This window comes from Panicum hallii, chromosome 5 (assembly GCF_002211085.1).
Source record: "Panicum hallii strain FIL2 chromosome 5, PHallii_v3.1, whole genome shotgun sequence".
NCBI classification, from domain to species: domain Eukaryota; kingdom Viridiplantae; phylum Streptophyta; class Magnoliopsida; order Poales; family Poaceae; genus Panicum; species Panicum hallii.
In genome coordinates, this window is record NC_038046.1 from 57,545,884 (window position 1) to 57,565,287 (window position 19,404).

Sequence of the window (19,404 nt, forward strand, 5' to 3'; positions counted from 1 at the left end):
GGGGCATGGCCGCCGGCGAGCTAGGGGAGGGGGAGGGAAGTGGCTGGAGTGGCCGCCAATGAGCTAGGGAAGGAGAAGGGAGTGGAGCGGCCGCCGGCGAAGGGTGGGAGGTGGGCGGAGCGGCCGTCGGTGAGGTCGCCAGCAGCCAAGGTGGTGGTTGAGGCAGCGGATCTTTAGGGTTTCAGGTTCTCGGGTGGGGGCGGCTCCATGGCCACCGGCTCTAGAGGAGGAGGTCGGTGGCCCGGCGGTGGTGGCGGTTCGGCATGCAAAGGGCGAGGTGGCGCGGGACGGCCAAGTCAGGACCCTCGGTGGGCGGTGGCTAGTGGCGGGGGCTAAGCGGTAGCGAGAGTGGTTAGCGGTGATGATGGTGGAGAGCGGGTGGAGGCATCGGAGGCACGCCGGAGCCAGGGAGGCGGGGGAGGTGGGAACGCTCGGCTGCTGTGATTGGATCAATTCCAATTGCACGCAGCGAGGAATAGACATCCCCACCTAGCGAGTCTGCACTGGCTAGCGTGATAGTACTTTTCTACTCTTTATACCCTCCACGTCAAATAAATGCTGACGTAGACGAGCAATTTCGATACCCGTTGGATACACCAATAGCCTATAGAATACTGCCTCTAATGAGCAGTGTTCATTTTGATCGTTCTTTACGATAAGGTTTTGATCAATAATTACTCTACTAATATTTCATTTAAGTGATAAAAAAGTATGCATAAGGAAAATATTTTTAAATAGAAGATATTACCTTTGTGCCAAAAAGTTATATGATTATTTATTTTTTTCTAAAAAGTAATAAATCTTATAATCTCAATCGGAGGTAGTAATATTTTTTTTGAAAGAAAAGGAGGTAGTAATATTCATTTTGGATTTCATAACAAATCCCAAACCTCATTTTGAGTGCCGACTCCAGGAATTTTAAGTTTTGTAAGTCCTCATCTGCAAATAAGCCCCAAACAACAGGGACACCCTTTGCAGAGATCAAATTTACAAACGAGCCCATACCCTCCCGCTGTCTTCTCCTGCGAGTGCCGTTGCTGCTCCCCTTCCACTTCCACCGCGCCGCGGTTTCCACTCCTTCATCCTCCTCCCCCGCCACCAATCCTAACCCTAATCCACGCTCAACAAACCCTAGCTCTGAGATCCACCCACTTCCTCCGCATGCCGCGGCTCCTCCGGTGGCTGCACCGGCCGAGCTAAGCCAGACAGCCGGTCCCCACTCAACGCCGCGGCCGCCGTTGCAGTTGCAGCCGCCGCCATGGGCTGCGTCTGCGGCCGCCCCTCCTCCGCCTTCGACGACGGCCAGTGCCGTACAACCCCTCCGCCGGCCGCGAAGCTCTCGGCGGCGGTGAGGAGGGAGGAGGAGGTGCGGAAGCAGCAGCAACAGCATGCCAGGGCGGGGAGTGGGAGGGAGGAGGCGCTGGAGAGGAGGCGGGCGATGATGGCGATGGCGGCGGCGTGCCAGGTCAGGAGCCCAGTGCCCAGGGTGGTGGAGGGGGAGCATGTGGCCGCGGGGTGGCCGCCGTGGCTCGTCGCCGTCGCCCCGGAGGCCGTGCGCGGATGGGTGCCGCGCCGCGCCGAATCGTTCGAGAAGCTCGACAAGGTAGGACCTTGTTCGTTGCTTCGCCCCTGTTAGTTTGTTCTCCTCCCATTTTGCTCTCGCCACTCGCCTGTGTTGGAATCTCAGAACAGTAATGATTTGTAAGATTATGCTGTAAAGTTTTTAGTTTTGGGGGATTTCTATTACTAGATGAGAAGATAAGGTGAGGCGTTGCTCTCTTTGAACAGATGGGGGTAAAATTGTGCGGTAAATGGGGAAATGTTACGTTTTACATGGTATTTCTAGCGACGAGGAAACAATTTAATACCGTGGGATACTTTCATTCTTTGGATTTGTTTTTTGTCAATGCTTGGCAATGGCAGCTGGGGACGACAGGAAATAGTAACATTCCGTTATTAGTGGGGGGATGCCTTTTATGTTGGATGGGAGAATGCAGTGGCATTTTCTTTCTTTTGGATTTTTTTTAAAGTTTCGGTGGACCTTGGAACCTGGAAATAGTAGCCATTGCCTGCAAACTTTTGGTAAAATGTGGTAAACTTTGCTTTATTTCCAGGAACAGAAATTTTAGATGTGGGACCTGTGCTCTTCGTTTTTCTTCTGTACCTTTCTCCGCCGGCAAGGGTAGTTCAACTAGCAAATTATGAAATATTCTGCAGCATAACAAAGTGTGGTATTCTGTTGTATCTGTTCTGGCTTTATACTTTAGGTTTTCACTTTGGAGTCGGATGGTAGGAACTGACATTTGATTGAAATACTGTGTTTAAGAGTCCATGTGAATTGTTGAGATCATGTACTTAGATGTGTTTCATGAATGTTGCCATGTGCAGTTCTAATGGATTTAACTCGCTGTGAAGACTGGCATCTGTAAATTCTATTACCTTTATTTTACTGTTAGGAATTGTTTTTAATAATTGTTCTTTTGTTTATTTAGATTGGTCAGGGTACATACAGTAATGTTTACAGAGCTCGTGATCTTGAAAAAGAGAAGATTGTTGCTTTGAAGAAAGTACGATTTGATAATTTGGAACCTGAGAGCGTGAAATTTATGGCGAGGGAAATCCTCATTTTGCGTCGGCTTGATCATCCAAATGTTATCAAGCTAGAGGGTCTAGTAACATCAAGGATGTCCTGCAGCTTATATCTTGTTTTTGAGTACATGGAGCATGACCTAGCTGGACTGGCTTCTTTCCCTGGAGTTAAGTTTACTGAGTCCCAGGTATGTACTATATCGTTGTGGTGCTTAGTGTATCCACTGGTATATATTCCTGCTACTTTTCTGTCATACTATACGTTCATGAATATCTTTGTCTCAGAAATAAGAGTCTACAACATTGCATGGTAGTCAGTAGCATTTTCGAAATGAAGTGAAAACTAGCTATTTGTTTAAACTATTTTTATAAATCCAGACAATAAGCATCGTTATTGTGCAGGTGAAGTGTTACATGCAACAGCTCCTCCGTGGTCTTGAACATTGCCACAGTCGTCACATTCTGCACCGTGACATCAAGGGTTCCAATCTCTTGATTGACAACCGAGGCATACTGAAGATAGCAGATTTTGGATTAGCAAGTTTCTTTGATCCAGAACAACGGCACCCTTTGACTAGTCGTGTTGTCACGTTATGGTATAGGCCACCAGAACTTTTGCTTGGTGCTACTAATTATGGTGTTGCTGTAGATCTCTGGAGTGCTGGCTGCATTCTTGCTGAGCTATATGCTGGCAAGCCTATCATGCCTGGTAGAACAGAGGTATGGCAAGAAGCTTCCACTCAGTCTCAAGTTATATGCTGAAAGATTATATCTTCAGTAGTTATGCTTGTTTACAAACTACGTTATTAAAACGTTTCCACTGTTTCTAGGTTGAGCAGTTGCATAAAATATTCAAACTCTGTGGTTCGCCGTCAGAGGACTATTGGAGGAAATCTAAACTTCCTCATGCCACCATTTTCAAACCGCAACACCCGTATGCCAGGCGTGTATCAGAAACATTTAAAGAGTTTCCTACTCCTGCTCTGGCATTAGTAGATGTTCTTCTTTCTGTAGACCCAGCAGATCGTGGAACTGCATCTTCTGCATTGCAAAGTGAGGTATTCAATTTCCCTCTTAAACTTTTCTCCAGCTGTACAAGACATTTTGCCTTATTTTTTAGAACGTGTTATTCTTTTTTTTTATCAGACACGCTGTTTCAATTCTCATTTTATTTGCCTCACTTGAAATATTCTAGAATACGAAATCTGAACATTGCAAAATGAACTTGTGCCTACCCAGTCTATGGTAATCAGGAAGCATGAATGCTCAATTGTCATGCATTTCTTTGTTCTGGTTTAATTTTATTAGAATATGATGTGTAGAGGCCCGCTTAATTGAAGATTTCTCTAGCCAGTCTTATCCTTCTGTTATTGAGTAATATGCCCAAAAGTGGCACTGATTGTTTTGTTCTTCTATTTCATTCTTCCTGCCTTAAATATTTAACCATGGGTTTACTGTTGTGTCTGTAGTTTTTTACAACAAAACCATATGCTTGCAATCCTTCAAGCTTGCCAAGGTATCCCCCAAGCAAAGAGTTTGATGCAAAACGTCGGGAGGAGGAAGCTCGAAGGTAAGCACAGCCAACTTGATGTTCCATTCTATCTATCAGCCAAAACCATTCTTAATGAGGCAATGTTCTATATTGTTCATGTGGGCAAATTGCCTAAAGCGTTTCACTAGGTCATACCTTTGTCACATAATATTTTTTTTTCACGAAACATACCTTGTCGTGGTCCATCAAATGTAGGTGGACATTATTTTTTTTTCACAAGCAATATGATGATATACTACCTCCGATTCACATGATCCATCCACTTCGTTAGGAATTCTGTCCACAATATGTATCTGCACCTCTTGCCATGTGTACCCATGACCAATGTTGTGATAGTTTTTGCAAAGTTGAGTTACTAGAGTGAGTCATGTAACAGGGACAGCAATTGTTCCTTTTTTTTTGTTAATGTTCTCTCCGTGCCTAAGGTATTTAGACAGATATGAAGCAGAGTGAATAGATGAACCTGCCCAATTCTCTCATTCTTTTATTCACTACCCAACATTCCATACATGAATCTTCTTCCCTTACCCCTGCACATGACGAGATTAAAATTCATTTCCCTTTTTCTCTCATGTATTAGCATGTTATTCCCTTTTTTCTCATGTATTAGCATGTACTGTTTTCCAGACCTGCGTGGCTTGTTTCATATTTTCTATTTCCTTTGCCTGATCATTTATGTTATTTACAATTTTAATACTCAAGTGCCTTGTCATCATACTGCGCTGCCTCTATTTTTTTCCTTTACTAACCATAGTCTTGCATTTTCCAGGCAAGGTGCTGCTGGAGGAAAGCAACATAAACATGAGCCTGAAAGGCGAACTAGAGAATCAAGAGCAGTTCCTGCCCCTGATGCAAATGCAGAATTAGTGTCATCATTGCAGGTAATACTGCCACTAGTTGAAACTTCCATGAATTGTCTGTTTCATCTTTAGCTTGGAGATGAATATGTATTTGTCCTTTCATTCCAAACCACATGTAACCTGTATTGCTGACCTTGCGGCATTAATGTGTTCAATTTCAGAAAAGGCAAGCCCAAGCTAATACCAGGAGCAGGAGTGAGATGTTTAATCCTGGCAAAGAAGACTCCGCGTCTGGATTTCGAATTGAACCACCCAGGCCAACTCCAGTTATTGAGTCTTCTGAAGACTCACAACGTGCCTACCCGACCAGAATCTTCCATTCAGGGCCTTTAGTTAATCAGAATCACCCATCAAAGGGTGGAGGTGTCAAAAATGGCGAACTTCAGGTACCTGGTGCTGCGAACCAACCTGTGGTTGTGTCAACAAGATCAAGTCTCCGAACGGACGGTAGCAGCCAGACAATGGTTGCTCAAGCTGAAGCATTTGCTCATGGGCGGAGGCTGTCTGAGTCCATTAACGAGCATTTCAGTAATAGTGGGAAGTACGATCAAGTGTTCCCAAGGAAGGATGACCGGAGCAGCAGGGTTGATGGAGCTATTGTAAGTAAAACACCCTACCTGAAATGGAAAAGGAATCTATCCTGTTTCACCCATGGTTACTGCATTGTTCATTTAAACTGTATTTTAGCATGCATCGTCAACTCAAAATGTTGCGGAACAAACCCAGGTTTTAGGTCAATGAAACATGAATAGGATAAATGTCAGTCAACCATATTGTTCCGCTCTAGTTTGTTACTAACTTGAGGAAAACTGACCATTTTATGGTTTGACAACAGGGATACGGATCGAAGGGCAACAAGATCCACCATTCTGGGCCCCTGATCTGCCCTTCAGGCAATGTCGATGAGATGCTGAAGGAGAACGACCGGCAAATACAAGAAGTCTTTCGGCGAACCCGGGTGGAGAAGTCTAGAGCGAGAAGGGACCACGGACATCACCAGGGTGGCTTAAGACCTGCCGATTTCGGTGCCATCCCGGTGTTCCCTTCCAGCCGCTCCAGCTACCAGGCTGTGCAGCAGTAAGACGCCGCTTGAGCAGGTAAAGATGAAGATCCAGTCGAGCTGGAGTCGTGGGAGATGTTGGATCAGCTCCATTCCCCTTCTGTTTCAGGGGGTGATGAATAGCAAGCGCTATGCTATGTACAGGGAGGAAGGATTAGCTGTGTAGTGCCTGCCTATTGGAGAAACTTTGAAGGAGAGAACGGGGGAGGTGATTTGTTGATTGGCGGCAATTCAGAGTGTGTCGATGACGAAAGTCGTGTATCATCAGGTTGTGGGGGTGTCTCCTTTTTGAAATGTTGCTGGAATGGTAGATTGCCATTGGTAGGTGTGTTTCAGCTCACCAGATCTCAAACCAAATGTATGAGAGACGAAATTTGGCACCAGAGGTTTCTCACCGTGATGTCACCAAATCTGAAGAGGCATGCTGAGTTTCCATGACCGGTGCCGTGCCACGGTTGAAGCAGCAAGAGTACGTGACGCGCGGGAAGCACGAGCTGGTTCCTCTTTTGGGGGTGGAAGAAACTGGAAAGGAAAAGGAATTGTTTATTGCCTTCAGTCCTGGCGATTTTGTGGTTGGTAAGCTGAACTTTCCCAAGAGATGGCCAGTGATCCGGACCGGAGGAGCTCATGACCTACGGGTAGCGTTGCGAGTTTTGCTTTCTCTCTCTGGGTCATTGGTTCTTCGTCTTCTGCTTACACAGAAGAATGAAATTGTTGCCGCTGCATCACTGGGCCTCTAGAGTCGACTGTGAACGCAGCCTGTCCGTGTGTCTGTCGGTATCAACAATCAGCACGGGCGTCCGAGACCGACAAGGACACGTCCTGCCGTACACGAGCCGGTTCTCTTGTATTGTCTGCACACTCCAGGAGGTAGCTGCTGAGCCCCAGGTCAGCAGCACCTCAGCGCCGGGCCGGAGCCTCCACTTGCCGCGAGCCGCGTCAACGAGCGGCGGCCGTGCACGGAACGCCGTGTCGTCGCGGCGCAGAGGCGGGGCCCGGCCGCCGCCCCTTCTCGTGCGACGGCGACGCACGGCGACCACCGGCGCCCCGGGCGCGACGCGATCGGGCACGGGCGTACGTGTCCGAGGACGCCATGCGCCGCGCGTTCGCAGAAGCTTAGCGCGCAAGGGTCAGAGGAGACGAAGACACGCGTGGGACAAGAAGGAACTCGTGCCGAGGTCAGCCGTGTGACTTTTCCACTGGCGCCAGTACAATCAGCGTCGAAACCTACCTAGCTTTCTCAAGGGCGTAACAGTAACAGTGAGTAACAGGATAGGAGTAGTTGTCGCTAAGAGTAACACTGATCCACGCCCAGCTTGATCAAGCTTGATCAGTGTTGACAAGTAAGACGATAGACTTGTCGCTAAGAGTAACACTGTAACAGGATAGGAGTACGTACTTGTTAGCGGTAACAGTGAGGTGGTTTGGATGGCATGGCGGTCTGCGATTCTTAAGGGCCGGGCGACAGGGACGGACACCGTTCCTTGACAGGCACAAAACAAAAAAGGCAGTGTCTTTCCCGAGGTAAACAGAAGGGAGGAAGAAAACCCTGGACAGTTATTCTTTTTTTTGCAACGATTAGTATATGCTCGTTAAAAAAGTTCTCAAGGCAAAGCAAATCTTGGCCTCATGGACTCTGCCCGTTATGGGAGTGTTTTAATAATCTTATAATTTGTTCTCACAAGCAAGGAACTGAACCTTGCAGTCTGAAATCAGTCATGTGCGCCTAAATTAAACCGTCCCGCGAAATCGTTTCCAAACCTACGTACACTGTCGCAACAGATTACAAGCTACATGTAGCAGGTAGATTTTGGAAAGAGTTGGGCATGCCTCAACGTCGAAATTAGGGCGTTTGGATCGCTAATTTTAGTTCTTATCGTATCGGATGTTTGGCACCAATTAGAAGTATTAAATATATGTTAATTATAAAATTAATTGCATAAATAGAATCTAATTCACAAGACGAATCACGAATCAACCTAAACCTAATTAGTTCATGATTTGATAATATTGTGCTACAGTAAATATGTGCTAAGGCCAGTTTCAGTGGGGAGTGTCATCGCACAGTTACCAAGACTGGGAACTCAGTAATTGTGCCGAAAATGACTGCCATGTTAGCAAATTTGCTGATGTGGCGTGACATTTAATGCTCATGACACTCTTATAACACTGCTATTGAGATTGACCAATGGATTAAGCAGACTCAATAGATTTGTCTTGTGAATTAGTCGCTATTTATGCAATTAGTTTTATAGTTAATTCTTGTCTAATTCTTTTAATTGGCATCCAAACATTCGATGTGATCCGGATAAAAAATTACTCCCTGAATCCAAAGAACCCTCTAGTCAACCTAGCTGATGGTACAGTTACGCACTGGCTTGGGATGGCATGACAACCTGCATATCTGATCATCTGATGTAGACGGGGGCAGTCGCGTCCATGTCAGTCACCGAGAGCTTGTTTGGCATTGTTTCTGCCTGCTATGGCTTCACGTTACCATGGAACTATAACTCTTGTAGCAAGGAGCAGCTTCTCAAATCAAGGGTCCGATGATTGATGATTCCAGAAACACGTAATGAAATTCGTATTTTCTTGTCGGCTGTAAAGAACTCACGGAACCAAATGATTTCGCCTACTACTCTATTTATCTGTCAACTACATGCTGCTAGCTTAATTTCTAGTGGTGCGTATGCTTTCCACATGTAATGAGCATTTTATGGACATACAAGTTCGTATTTATATGTCTCTCCATTGTCTTGCCTTATTTCCATTTTTCTAAAGACTATTGCACCAATTAACTGTTCCACACTTCACAACATGACCAATCTGAATTATATACTTGCAGGTTACTGGTTCTTCTCATGCTGCCTCACAATCTAACACTTGAATTGACGGTGGCCACGGCAGCGAGCAAACCATGATTCTAGCAATCATGTTAGTTTATGGCTTTTGTGGTAGATTGTTGAATTGTGCTTTTGGTTATAGCTAGTACAATTGTTTTCGCGTAGTCGGTAGCTGTAATTGTTTCAGGTAGTGGTTCAAGCTGAAAGTATACCGGCTGCATTTGGAAATGCTTGTGAATTGTATTGTTACCAAACATTTGGACATCATCTATATATGTATGATCAAGTTGTGTCATGACTATACTATTCTGTAAATCGCTCAGATTTGATTTGAACTAATGTTGCTTGAAAATGAATTATCCTGCCAGAACGAGGGTTGATGTAGTATTTCCTGTTAGTAGGTAAGCAAAACCGGCATTAAATTATTCTGGCGGCTGAAACCTGACAGAGAAATGTGGTATTTCCTGTCGGGTTTTCTTGACAAGGAAAAAAATTCAGACATGATGGAGAACATTTTCTTTGTGGATGAAAAACCGTCAGAAAATTGGTAAACCGATAGAAAAATGCAGTTACCGACAGGCAATTTTTGAATTCCCTATCAAGATATTTTTATCGGTATTTTCCTATCGCGCTAGGGAAATATTTTTCATATTTTCCATTTAGTATTCTGAATTTCCGTGTCGGCTTTGAACCGACAGGATATTTTGTTTTCAAGTAGTGACACATGGAAACAAGAGAGAAAAAGTTACTCGATCAGATGACGATCAAACAAGAGGGAAAGCACGGTTTCTTCTTTGGGTCTCTCGAAGGCCACATAGGCAAAAGCAAATCTCCAGTTTGCATTGCCTCAACAGGCACTCCATCCGCCTGTTTTACTTCATTTACTATCATTGTTCTCACAAGCAAAGGACTGACGAACCTGCAGGCCCAAGCAATAGAATAGGAGCGACGCTGACAGACGCAGCAGCAGGAACACCGTGTGTGCCCGAGCTGAAAGGGAAAGGCGTGGTGCGCGCATGGCATCGGCATGGCGGGTTGCGTACGGGGGAGATCGACCTGACCTGAGCGGGGAGGCGGATCGCCGGGGAGGTTACGGCCGTGTCGCCGGGGGCGTTGCCGCCACTCCCATGTGTTTGTTTTATTCCCTCCCGCACACCACCAGCCTACCTATATATATGTATATATCCCTCCCATCGCGACATCTATCCCTGCAACCAACAACCGTTTCTCCGAAACAACCGCTCTCCTCGCCACCACCTCCTGCCGATCCTCTCCTCTCCTCCTCCTCCTCCAAGACTGGATCGAATCGATCCTAGCTTTACTTGAATTACTTCTCTGTCTAGATTCAACAAGTCCAAACAAGCCACGGATAATGCAAGTTGATCGAGAGTAACTACTGACGCGAGCTGATCTGTTCGTCGATCGATCGTCTCTCTGTCAATCTCCAGGTTGTTGGGCTTTTGATCGCCGTTTGAAGTGGTCTTAAATTTGCTCCATCTTTCGAACGGGTTCTTCTGCTCTCTCCCTCCCGGCTACTACTGGTCAATAATAGGCAAATAGTTAATCTGTGGGGGGCCATCATCTTCGTCTCCATCGCGAGGTCTTTTCGGTTGCATCAGCAGCGTCATCGCCTGGCTTTATTTCCTCTCGATCGGCTCTCGCTTCCCTGTACGTAACCCTCTTTGATCCTAATCTCCTGCTGCCCATAATTCAATCTGCCTTTTGACATTGGTCGTCGGCTCCCTCGTCCCTACGTGCTCGTTCCTTGAAACTTCCTTGCTCACCGATCGCCGGAACGGACCGGTCGTTGCGCGCGGCTCCATCAAAAAGGTTGCGCGCGCGAGCCATGCATCAGGAGCTATAGCATCTGCTACCGATCGGTCCGCAGATCGGTCGCCCCAGAGCGTGGCGGTTGGTAGCCGGCGGTAGATCGGGCGCCATGCAGCAGGCGAACGGCCGCGGCGAGCAGCACTCGCCGAGGTCGGCGGCGGCCGGCTGGCCGTCCCCCCGCGGCGGCGGGGGCGAGCATTACTCCCCGTCGCCGTCCAAGACACCGCGCGGCGGCGCGGCGTCCCCGAAGCTGCCGGCCAGCGCGGCGTGGCTGGTGGACAGCCGGTGGGCGCTCTCGGCCGCGCTCAGCCTGCTGCTGTTCCTGGCCGTCGCGCTCGCCGTGACGTGCTTCTCGTCGTCGTCGCCGCCGTACGTCTCCGCGTCGGCCTTCTTCTCCTCCTCCGACCAGGCCCACATCCACGTGAGCCAGCAGCAGGAGCAGCCAGAGTCCCTCGCCGCCGCGGCGAACGCGACCACCGCCGCCTCCCCGCCGCCGCCGTCGCCGCCGCCCGGCGCCGACCTGCCGCGGCTGGCGTACCTGATCTCCGGGTCCAAGGGCGATCTGGACCGGCTGTGGCGCGCGCTGCACGCGCTGTACCACCCGCGGAACCAGTACGTGGTGCACCTGGACCGCGAGGCCCCCGTGTCGGAGCGGCTGGCGCTGGCGGCCCGCGTGTCCAACAGCACCGTGTTCCGGCGCGCCGGCAACGTCCACGTCATCCGCCGCGCCAACATGGTGACCTACCGCGGCCCCACCATGGTGGCCAACACGCTGCACGCCTGCGCCATCCTCCTCCGCCGCGGCGGGGCCTGGGACTGGTTCATCAACCTCTCCGCCTCCGACTACCCGCTCATGACCCAGGACGGTACGTCGCCGCCGCCGTCGCCATCGTCGCACGCGCTCGAGTACACACATGCATACACACCTACACGCACAGTCAAACGGATTCACCTACACCATACTAGACGATTTTCTTTAGCTGACAAATTCAACCGATGGATCGATTACTGAATTCTTTACCTGACCAAATTGACTCCTGGCAGATATCCTGCAAGTCTTCTCGACGGTGCCCAAGAACGTCAACTTCATCGAGCACACCGGTTACTTAGGCTGGAAGGAGTGAGTAGCTGCTGCTCGATCATCTCTTGCTTGCTTTCTTCTCCATGGCTTCCATGGCTTCAACCAGATGATCGAGGTCGTGTCGTGCGTGCAGGGGGCAGAGGGCGCGTCCTCTGATCGTGGACCCGGGGCTGTACGGGTCGAAGAAGCAGGACATCTTCTGGGCGTCGCCGAAGCGGGAGCTCCCCACGGCGTTCAAGCTCTTCACGGGGTCGGCGTGGGTGGCGCTGTCGCGGGACTTCGTGGAGTACACGGTGTGGGGGTGGGACAACCTGCCCCGGACGCTGCTCATGTACTACGCCAACTTCGTCTCCTCCCCGGAGGGCTACTTCCAGACGCTCATCTGCAACGCGCCCCGGTTCGTGCAAACCGTCGCCAACCACGACCTCCACCACATCCAGTGGGACGTGCCGCCGCGCCAGCACCCGCACGCGCTCGCGCTCGCCGACCTGCCGGCCATGGTGCGCAGCGGCGCGCCGTTCGCCAGGAAGTTCCCCAGGGACGACCCCGTGCTCGACGCCATCGACGCCGAGCTCCTCGGCCGCCCGCCGCGCCCCGCCGCCGGCGGCGGCAACGGCAACGGCACCGCCCCCGCGGCGGCGGCGGCGGCGACGTTCGTGCCCGGCGGGTGGTGCGGCGGCGACGCGAGCTGCGGGAGCGTGGACAACGACTGGGTGCTCAGGCCCGGGCCCGGCGCCGAGAGGTTCCAGAGGCTCATCGAAAGGATCGTCAGGTCTGAGGCCTTCCCCAACAGGCAGTGCAAGTAGTGCTAGGTCATACTGTGTGCGTTTCTTTACCTTGTGGATCCTCGTCAGTGTACAAACAAACACCAACAGATTGGAACATGTAATTGAGATGGTGATCATAGCTCAGCTTCGATACAGTAATATACACACATAAACCCTAGTCGATCTAGCTGGTCGGTTTCAGAACTAGGAAGCATTGGCGAATGTTTGTGTGATCCATGAGACTGGAGTGTGAATCCTCTTCTTGACCTGCTGCAGCTATCCTATTTGATTCCCCTTATACCGTCTTCAACTGAACTCTGAAAAGCGGTGATGCCGAAAGAGCGCACTGCTCGCTGAAACAGCCTGAAGGTTTTGACAGCAGATGAAGAAACCCTGGTTTTGGATTCAGGTTGTGCTCTGTTTCTCAAGCAGGCTAAAAGCATTCATGGTGATACTGAATGTTCCTGCTACAGGCCCATACTGATGAGTAAAGCCTATTTGATTTGATCAGCTAAAAGCTTCAGTACAACAGGGGGCAAGACTACAGAACTTATCTCCCCAGTGAAGAATGCATAAAGGTAGGTGCAAACAACACCACAAAAGTATTGGATTTGAAACCTCTCCCAGGATTAACCCAAAGCTTCAGAGTCAGGGAAGCATACGCGCATGCATGTGTGATCCACGAGACTGGTGTGTAAATCGTCTTCTTGACCTACGTCAGCTATTCTATTTGTTTTGATTTGCCTGATCCCGTTTTCACCTGAACTCTGAAACGAGGTGAGGCCAAAAGAGCACACTGCTCACTGAAACCACCTGAAGGTTTTCACAGCAGATGAGGAAACGGTTCTTCTGTCTTTTAATTCTGTTTTTGCTCCGTTTCTCAACAGGTTAAAAGCATTCATGGTGATGCTGAATGTTCCTGCAGCCCTGCTACTGGCTCATACTGACGAGTATTGCCTATTTGCTTTTGTTTTTGATAAGATGTCTTGTATGATTTGATCAGCTAAAAGCTTTAGCTCCTAGTCGAGGGCTAAAGCCATTATAACAGGGGAACAAGTATGCAGAGCTAAATCTCCCCAGGGAAGAATGCATAAACGTACAGCACCACGAAAATATTTGATTTGAAACCTCTCCCAGAAATAACCCAAAGTTTCACCGACTTCAACACCACCGTGAGCATGGTCAATACTATAATTTGCAGCCTCAAGGATAATGGAAGTATGGAACTCTATTATAAAGCAGCGACCAGATGTTGCTGTGTCAGGTATCAGCATCATGACGAGACGAACGGCAGCTGCTAATAATAGAAGGGCACAATAATTGTATTAACAATGCCCTTTCCGAAAAGACAGCCTCTGAGTCAACTCTGCATATGCTTTCCTTTTGCTATCTTCACCACAATTAATGAGCATCAGATCGCAAAGACTAAAAATGACACTCTTTTTCGACAAGATGCTATAGTATCATCACCATAACCTGCAGGTAAATTTAACAAGGGGCGAGACAGAGTGCACAAGGCGCAACCATATACAGCTACTGTAGAATCTATACTCGCAGACCACTGGATAAACACCTGCAAGCATCCTAGAACACAGGTTCCTTGAATCAAGGATCCTTCTTTCCAAAGCGCAAAAAGGTACTAAAGCTTTATGCTAAGCTACTGAGCATACCCAACCAGATAAAACTACGGCTGCAAAGATGCTACAAGAGCTTGAGTACTCAGGTGCTCTGCGCTGGTTTCAGTTTCTGAATCCAGTGCAGGAGACGCTTCTTGGGATCCTGGCAGGTGCTGCTCTTCGGTATGTCAAGGCAGCCGCCCTGCGAGAGAATGGAACGGAACTGTTCCAGGACTTTCACAATCTGCCAGAAATCAGGCCTCTTGTCAGGCTGCAATGCGCAGCACTGCTCAATCAGGGTTCTGAGAGCCGATGGACATTCTGGAGGAATTGTTGGCTTCAAGTTCTGTGGGGGGGGGGGGGGGGGGGAACAATTATGTGAGAATTGTATACACTTCAACAGTCATTGTGCAAAGAAATTATCTTTAGTTGTTGTACTCAAAGCAGGAAAGAAATAATTACCCTATTGGCGACGGCATAAGCCACCTGGAAAGGGGTCAGGTTCTCATAAGGAATTCTTCCAGACACCATTTCCCACAGGAGCAACCCAAAGCTGTAGACATCAACCTTTCGGTTGTATGCCTTTTGCTTGATCATCTCAGGAGCCATCCACCTGTAAGTGCCCTCATCCTCCACTAGCACATCACATAAAGTCTCCTCACAGGCGATACCAAAATCAGCAATCTTCACACAGAAGTTCTCATCAAAGAGAATGTTCTCAGGCTTAATGTCGCGGTGAACAATCCCTTGAGAGTGTATGTACTCCAAACCACAGGCAACATCAAGAGCAATGGATATGATCTTCTCCACAGGGATGGGGTGGTTCTCCGTGCTATTCAGGTATGACCTTAAGGAGCCTCCCGGAAGGAACTCGGTAATAATATAAAAAACTGGTGGGCATTTATAGGCTGCCACAAGCTGCATTAGCAGAAAATTGATCAGAGAAGGGAGGTTGCACAACAAAGCAAATCAACACTACATGCATGTGAAAGGCGTAATTCGTAAGCTCAACTCATTACAAACAATCAACCATACAAGATAACCTACTAATAAATATTCTGAGCACTAGAGTATACTAGCACAGTATGACAGTATACACCAAATATGATCAGTTCTAATGTTCCTAAGAGTAGTAAAATCAGCTTAAGTTGTTTCTGAAATAGTGGGAACAACCTGACAAGTCATTATCAGCAGCTCTAATAAGAATGGTCATAATAAGACCAACACACACACACACACACACACACACACATGCACTTGCACTATACGTATTAGGAGATTTAAGTCAAGGCTTAAGACAAAACGCTGATTGTACATAATCATGTTAATTGTTACCTTGATCACATTCTTGTGGTAAAGGTGAGATAGTGAATTTATCTCACTGTTATACTGCTTCTCAAGTTTTGCGGCCATCTTCCCATTGTCGTCATCATCAGGTTGTCGGATAAATTTAATTGCAACTGGTTTATCATCATAGAACCCCCTGTACAGCCGGCTATATGCTCCGCTAGCAAACCTGTGCCCAACGAGCAGCTTGGAGGGATCGAGTGTCCAATCGACTGTCGTTTGCACCGCCTGATTCATTCTAACCATCTGGGCCCTCCGATCAATAGCAGGGTTAACTGCACTAACCCTCCTTCCACCACTGTATTTCCTTGCCCAAGAATTATCCTTTTGAGACTTGTGCTTACCAGATACCATTCGAGTTGAGCACAAATCAGGACTCTGACCCACATCAGACACCTGCCTAGCAAATGATTTTCCATATATGCTCTTTTCAGATCCTCTTCGCTGTGGAGGAGGGCTCGCAAACCTCTGGCTGCTAGACTTTGCTTCCCTGAACACTTCAGAAGGTGCAATACAAGGAAGGGGGGACTTCGATCTCTGTTTGTGCTGAGGTCCATAAGCCTTTTGCGGACTAGAGCCTTGGTTTGAGGGAGCTTTGTTCAAGTAGCTGAGGAGCATCATCGAACTTGGGCTCTTGACCAGGCTCCTTGCTCTTGGACCCCTGCAATTCTCTGAGTTCATTGGAGGGCTTGAAGGAATCTCCAAACTCACCTTCTTTGGCTTATTGGCCTTGTCCCTATCTAGCTGAAGCGAGGATCGGACTAGAGGCAAGCTAGCACAGTGCTTGAGTGCAGTCCCTGTATCTTCATCATCACGATTAACAGGCATCGACATGGACTTCCCCATACTCACAAATTTCTGCAATTTCCGCTCAACATCCTTGCCAAGCGGAGCGAAAGGTACCACCACATCCTTGCCAACCGGAGCAATAGGTACCCTTCGAGGATCCACTCTTGTGTAGACAGTGTGTGAGAACTTGGTCCTCCTAAGCCATGAGTTCTGCTCCTCCATAATGGAAAATAAGGAAGCCAAGAAGCACTGCCACAAGAGATCAGATTCCAACTTTGGAAGTCTGGAAACATAGAAACCACATGTTGAAGTGAAACTTTGAGGAGAAAAGGAAACTGTCGCTCGAAACACCAACAGAAGTCCCTAAACCAGGAATCGCCGCCGCGATTCCTTGGCCCATTTGCAGTCGAATTCTTGCAGCAAGTTGTGTATCAGACGGGTAATCTAAAAGGGCTCAGAGCTTGCCAAGTACAGAGAAATGGATCCTAGAACTTGCAGAGCTTGTTGGAGAATCAGGCAGTCACGCACAGGGCTTCTCAGGAATCCTAAAATACAGCAAGAGGGAGGCACAATTGTAAACTGAATCGGTTGAGCAACAGCAACTATTATATTGGCAATTATTGCAATAGAAAATGTCCAGTTCAATGAACAGAGGCAAAGCAAGAATCCAATATTAGATTCAAAAAATACACACATATAATTCAAAACGAAGGACTTGACTCTGTCAATGGCACTGGGGGAAAACAGGTATGAAACGGGGTGCAAACGCACGGTTTTTGACAAATACATGCGTTGAACCATGAGAAACTGCGACAGCATAGGATGACCGGATCAAGCAGGACATCTGAACAACAGTTCGTTTAGTCTGTGGTTGACCAATCGCCAGACGGCCTACAGATCTATCATTGTCAGGTTAGTTACTTTTCATGGGACGACACATCAAACAGTGAGCAATTCTTGCGGGAATCCTTAAGTAAAACACAAATGCACAAACGAAGAACAACCTCTTATATCCAAAAAAGACTCAATTATGAGATCGCGACTTCTCTTCTTTCCAAAAAAAAAAAGAGACAGTGAAAAGGATTGTCACTTTTCTAAAACCATAAACATGAGGCAAACACGTCTCATATGTAAAATCAACAGGCAACTCGAAAATATTTCAATCCAGGAAAGAAAATACTTGTACCAATCGGAAGCACGAACCTTCGGGAGCAAATGCAAACGTCGAACGGAGTTGCGCGTCAATGGCATCGAAACCTGAGGCGTGTAAACGCGATTGCCCCAAGGAAACCAATCCGGGGCATAAAAGTGGAAACTTCAACAATAACCAACAAAAAAAAACGTCGCACACGAACAGCAAATCAGCCTCTAAAGAACTTGCCTTCTCAGACAAAAATCGATTGAAACCCCAATAAAGCCGGCATGTAGAACACTGAAGTCTGAACACCTGGAGAAACCTCCAGACTATCAAAAAAATTAGTTCTGGAAGAAGACCCCCTACAAACAAATAGAAGTCTTTGCGGCCACAAAGATCGGAGCAGCAACAAACTAACCTTCCAGGGATTGCGGCGGATAAAGCACTCGGAAAACCGGATCAAATGCCAGCTCCCACCGCTCCTGCCGCTCCAGGTAGGCGGCCAGCAACCGAAGCAGAAGCGGATCGAGGAGGAGCCGGGGGTTATCAAGAGCGCATTGAGGGCGCGCACCAGAAATTGGGCCCGTGCGTACTGCACACCCTGTAACGCGGCCTCGTGCCAGTGGGATACGTACGCTCCCTCCCCCCGCACCGCCGTACGGTCTCCCTCCCAACTCCCCTGCTCCTCCTCCTGGGCCAAGCTCTCTCTGTTCTGCCGATCTGTAGCGCCGTCCCTGGAGGGCTTCGTTGACAATATCGGGAGGCGCAGGGGCCCGTATCTGAAGGGGAGGAGGAGACGAAAGGGCGGCGCAGACTGCAAAATTCAGGGAGTCGCGGATCTTCTTCTTGGGGCCGTCTATGCAAATATGGATAGTTTTGGGTCTGTTTGTAGAATATGGAAAGACTGGAGGTGAGGGTATTGATGTAAATGAGAGATTTCTTGTGGGTGCAATGTGAAGAGAGATTGAGGAGGAGTCAATGGCCCACTGCAAACTGCAGAGGCAGCCAAGCGAAGGGGGATTTGTGGTGGAGTGTGGGGCAGGGGTGGCGAGAGAGGGACTGCAGGATTGGGGAATGTCAAGCTTTTTTTTCGCATAAAAAGTGGTTAGGGTTTTTTAGTCCTCGTGACCTCTCCTTTTCGACATTCTTTGCGTCTATTATTGGTGCTAGGTAGGGATCCTCCATGGCATAAGGATTAAGTGCATCACGCTTTGTTGTTGTCTCTTCTACCGTTTTGTAATCTCTATCTTGTTTTGTTTGGGTTTTTAATTGAAGTTATCAGCTTTAGCATAAGAGCGCCAACATTTGTGTGTTCGTACACGATAGAATTGTTCATACACTCTAAACTAGCGATCAACTTCTGGAAGGTGGTACAATTTATTGTAATTCTGAAATTTAGTTTAGATATTCTCTAAGAATTATGAATAGCCATGGAAAAAATATATGCACCCAAAATGCGAGCCAAAGAAGACATCAGCAATGACGATGATAACTTGGATACGAGGATGTATACCGAGGAGGTTGTTGGTAGCCATGGAAATGAGAAGTGATGACGAGTACAATAATAAACGTAGTCTATATCACATCACTTATATTTTTAATAATAGAGAAAACTACACAGCTCAAAAGATGGCATGAAAGAAAGGAGGGTACAGTGATGAAGCAAGTCGTGCCCTTAGTAATGAAGGAAAGACAGCATAAGAGAGGGTAGAGACAACAGCTCAATTGAAATTTAGAACAATCTAGCTACCATAATAGATTATGGAAGCTATATGGTCAATCTGGGTTAAACAAAAGGTGCTTGGAATATAGGAGAATCGCATTGGGAGCTTGTGCCAAACCTTTGGTCACACACGCAGACTTTTCTAACTAATGAAAACACAAACAAGTACAGCACATGATAAAACGCAGATGACTACGTGTAGTAGCATACAA

At 47.9% G+C, this 19,404-nt stretch overlaps 2 protein-coding genes and 1 pseudogene across 3 annotated transcripts; 2 read left to right on the forward strand and 1 right to left on the reverse strand.

The window, feature by feature from the left end:
• Window positions 1-1,010: 1,010 nt before the first annotated feature.
• On the forward strand, window positions 1,011-6,496 carry LOC112892169 (annotated as a pseudogene).
• Window positions 6,497-10,125: 3,629 nt separating this feature from the next.
• LOC112894121 (beta-glucuronosyltransferase GlcAT14B-like) lies at window positions 10,126-12,719 on the forward strand. The gene is made up of 3 exons (XM_025961734.1): window positions 10,126-11,600; window positions 11,779-11,854; window positions 11,949-12,719. The coding sequence occupies exons 1-3, from the start codon at window positions 10,844-10,846 to the stop codon at window positions 12,619-12,621; spliced, it is 1,506 nt and encodes a 501-aa protein (XP_025817519.1). The 5' UTR covers window positions 10,126-10,843; the 3' UTR covers window positions 12,622-12,719.
• Window positions 12,720-13,938: 1,219 nt separating this feature from the next.
• On the reverse strand, window positions 13,939-18,386 carry LOC112893410 (serine/threonine-protein kinase HT1-like). 2 transcript variants are annotated; one of them, XM_025960718.1, is made up of 4 exons: window positions 17,888-18,386; window positions 15,534-16,879; window positions 14,661-15,116; window positions 13,939-14,544 (listed from the first exon to the last, which is right to left on the reverse strand). In XM_025960718.1, the coding sequence occupies exons 2-4, from the start codon at window positions 16,554-16,556 to the stop codon at window positions 14,302-14,304; spliced, it is 1,722 nt and encodes a 573-aa protein (XP_025816503.1). In that variant the 5' UTR covers window positions 16,557-16,879; window positions 17,888-18,386; the 3' UTR covers window positions 13,939-14,301. The 2 variants fall into 2 exon arrangements, with proteins under 2 accessions (XP_025816503.1, XP_025816505.1); XM_025960720.1 differs by lacking the exon at window positions 17,888-18,386 and adding an exon at window positions 17,538-17,676.
• Between the last annotated feature and the right edge of the window lie 1,018 nt (window positions 18,387-19,404).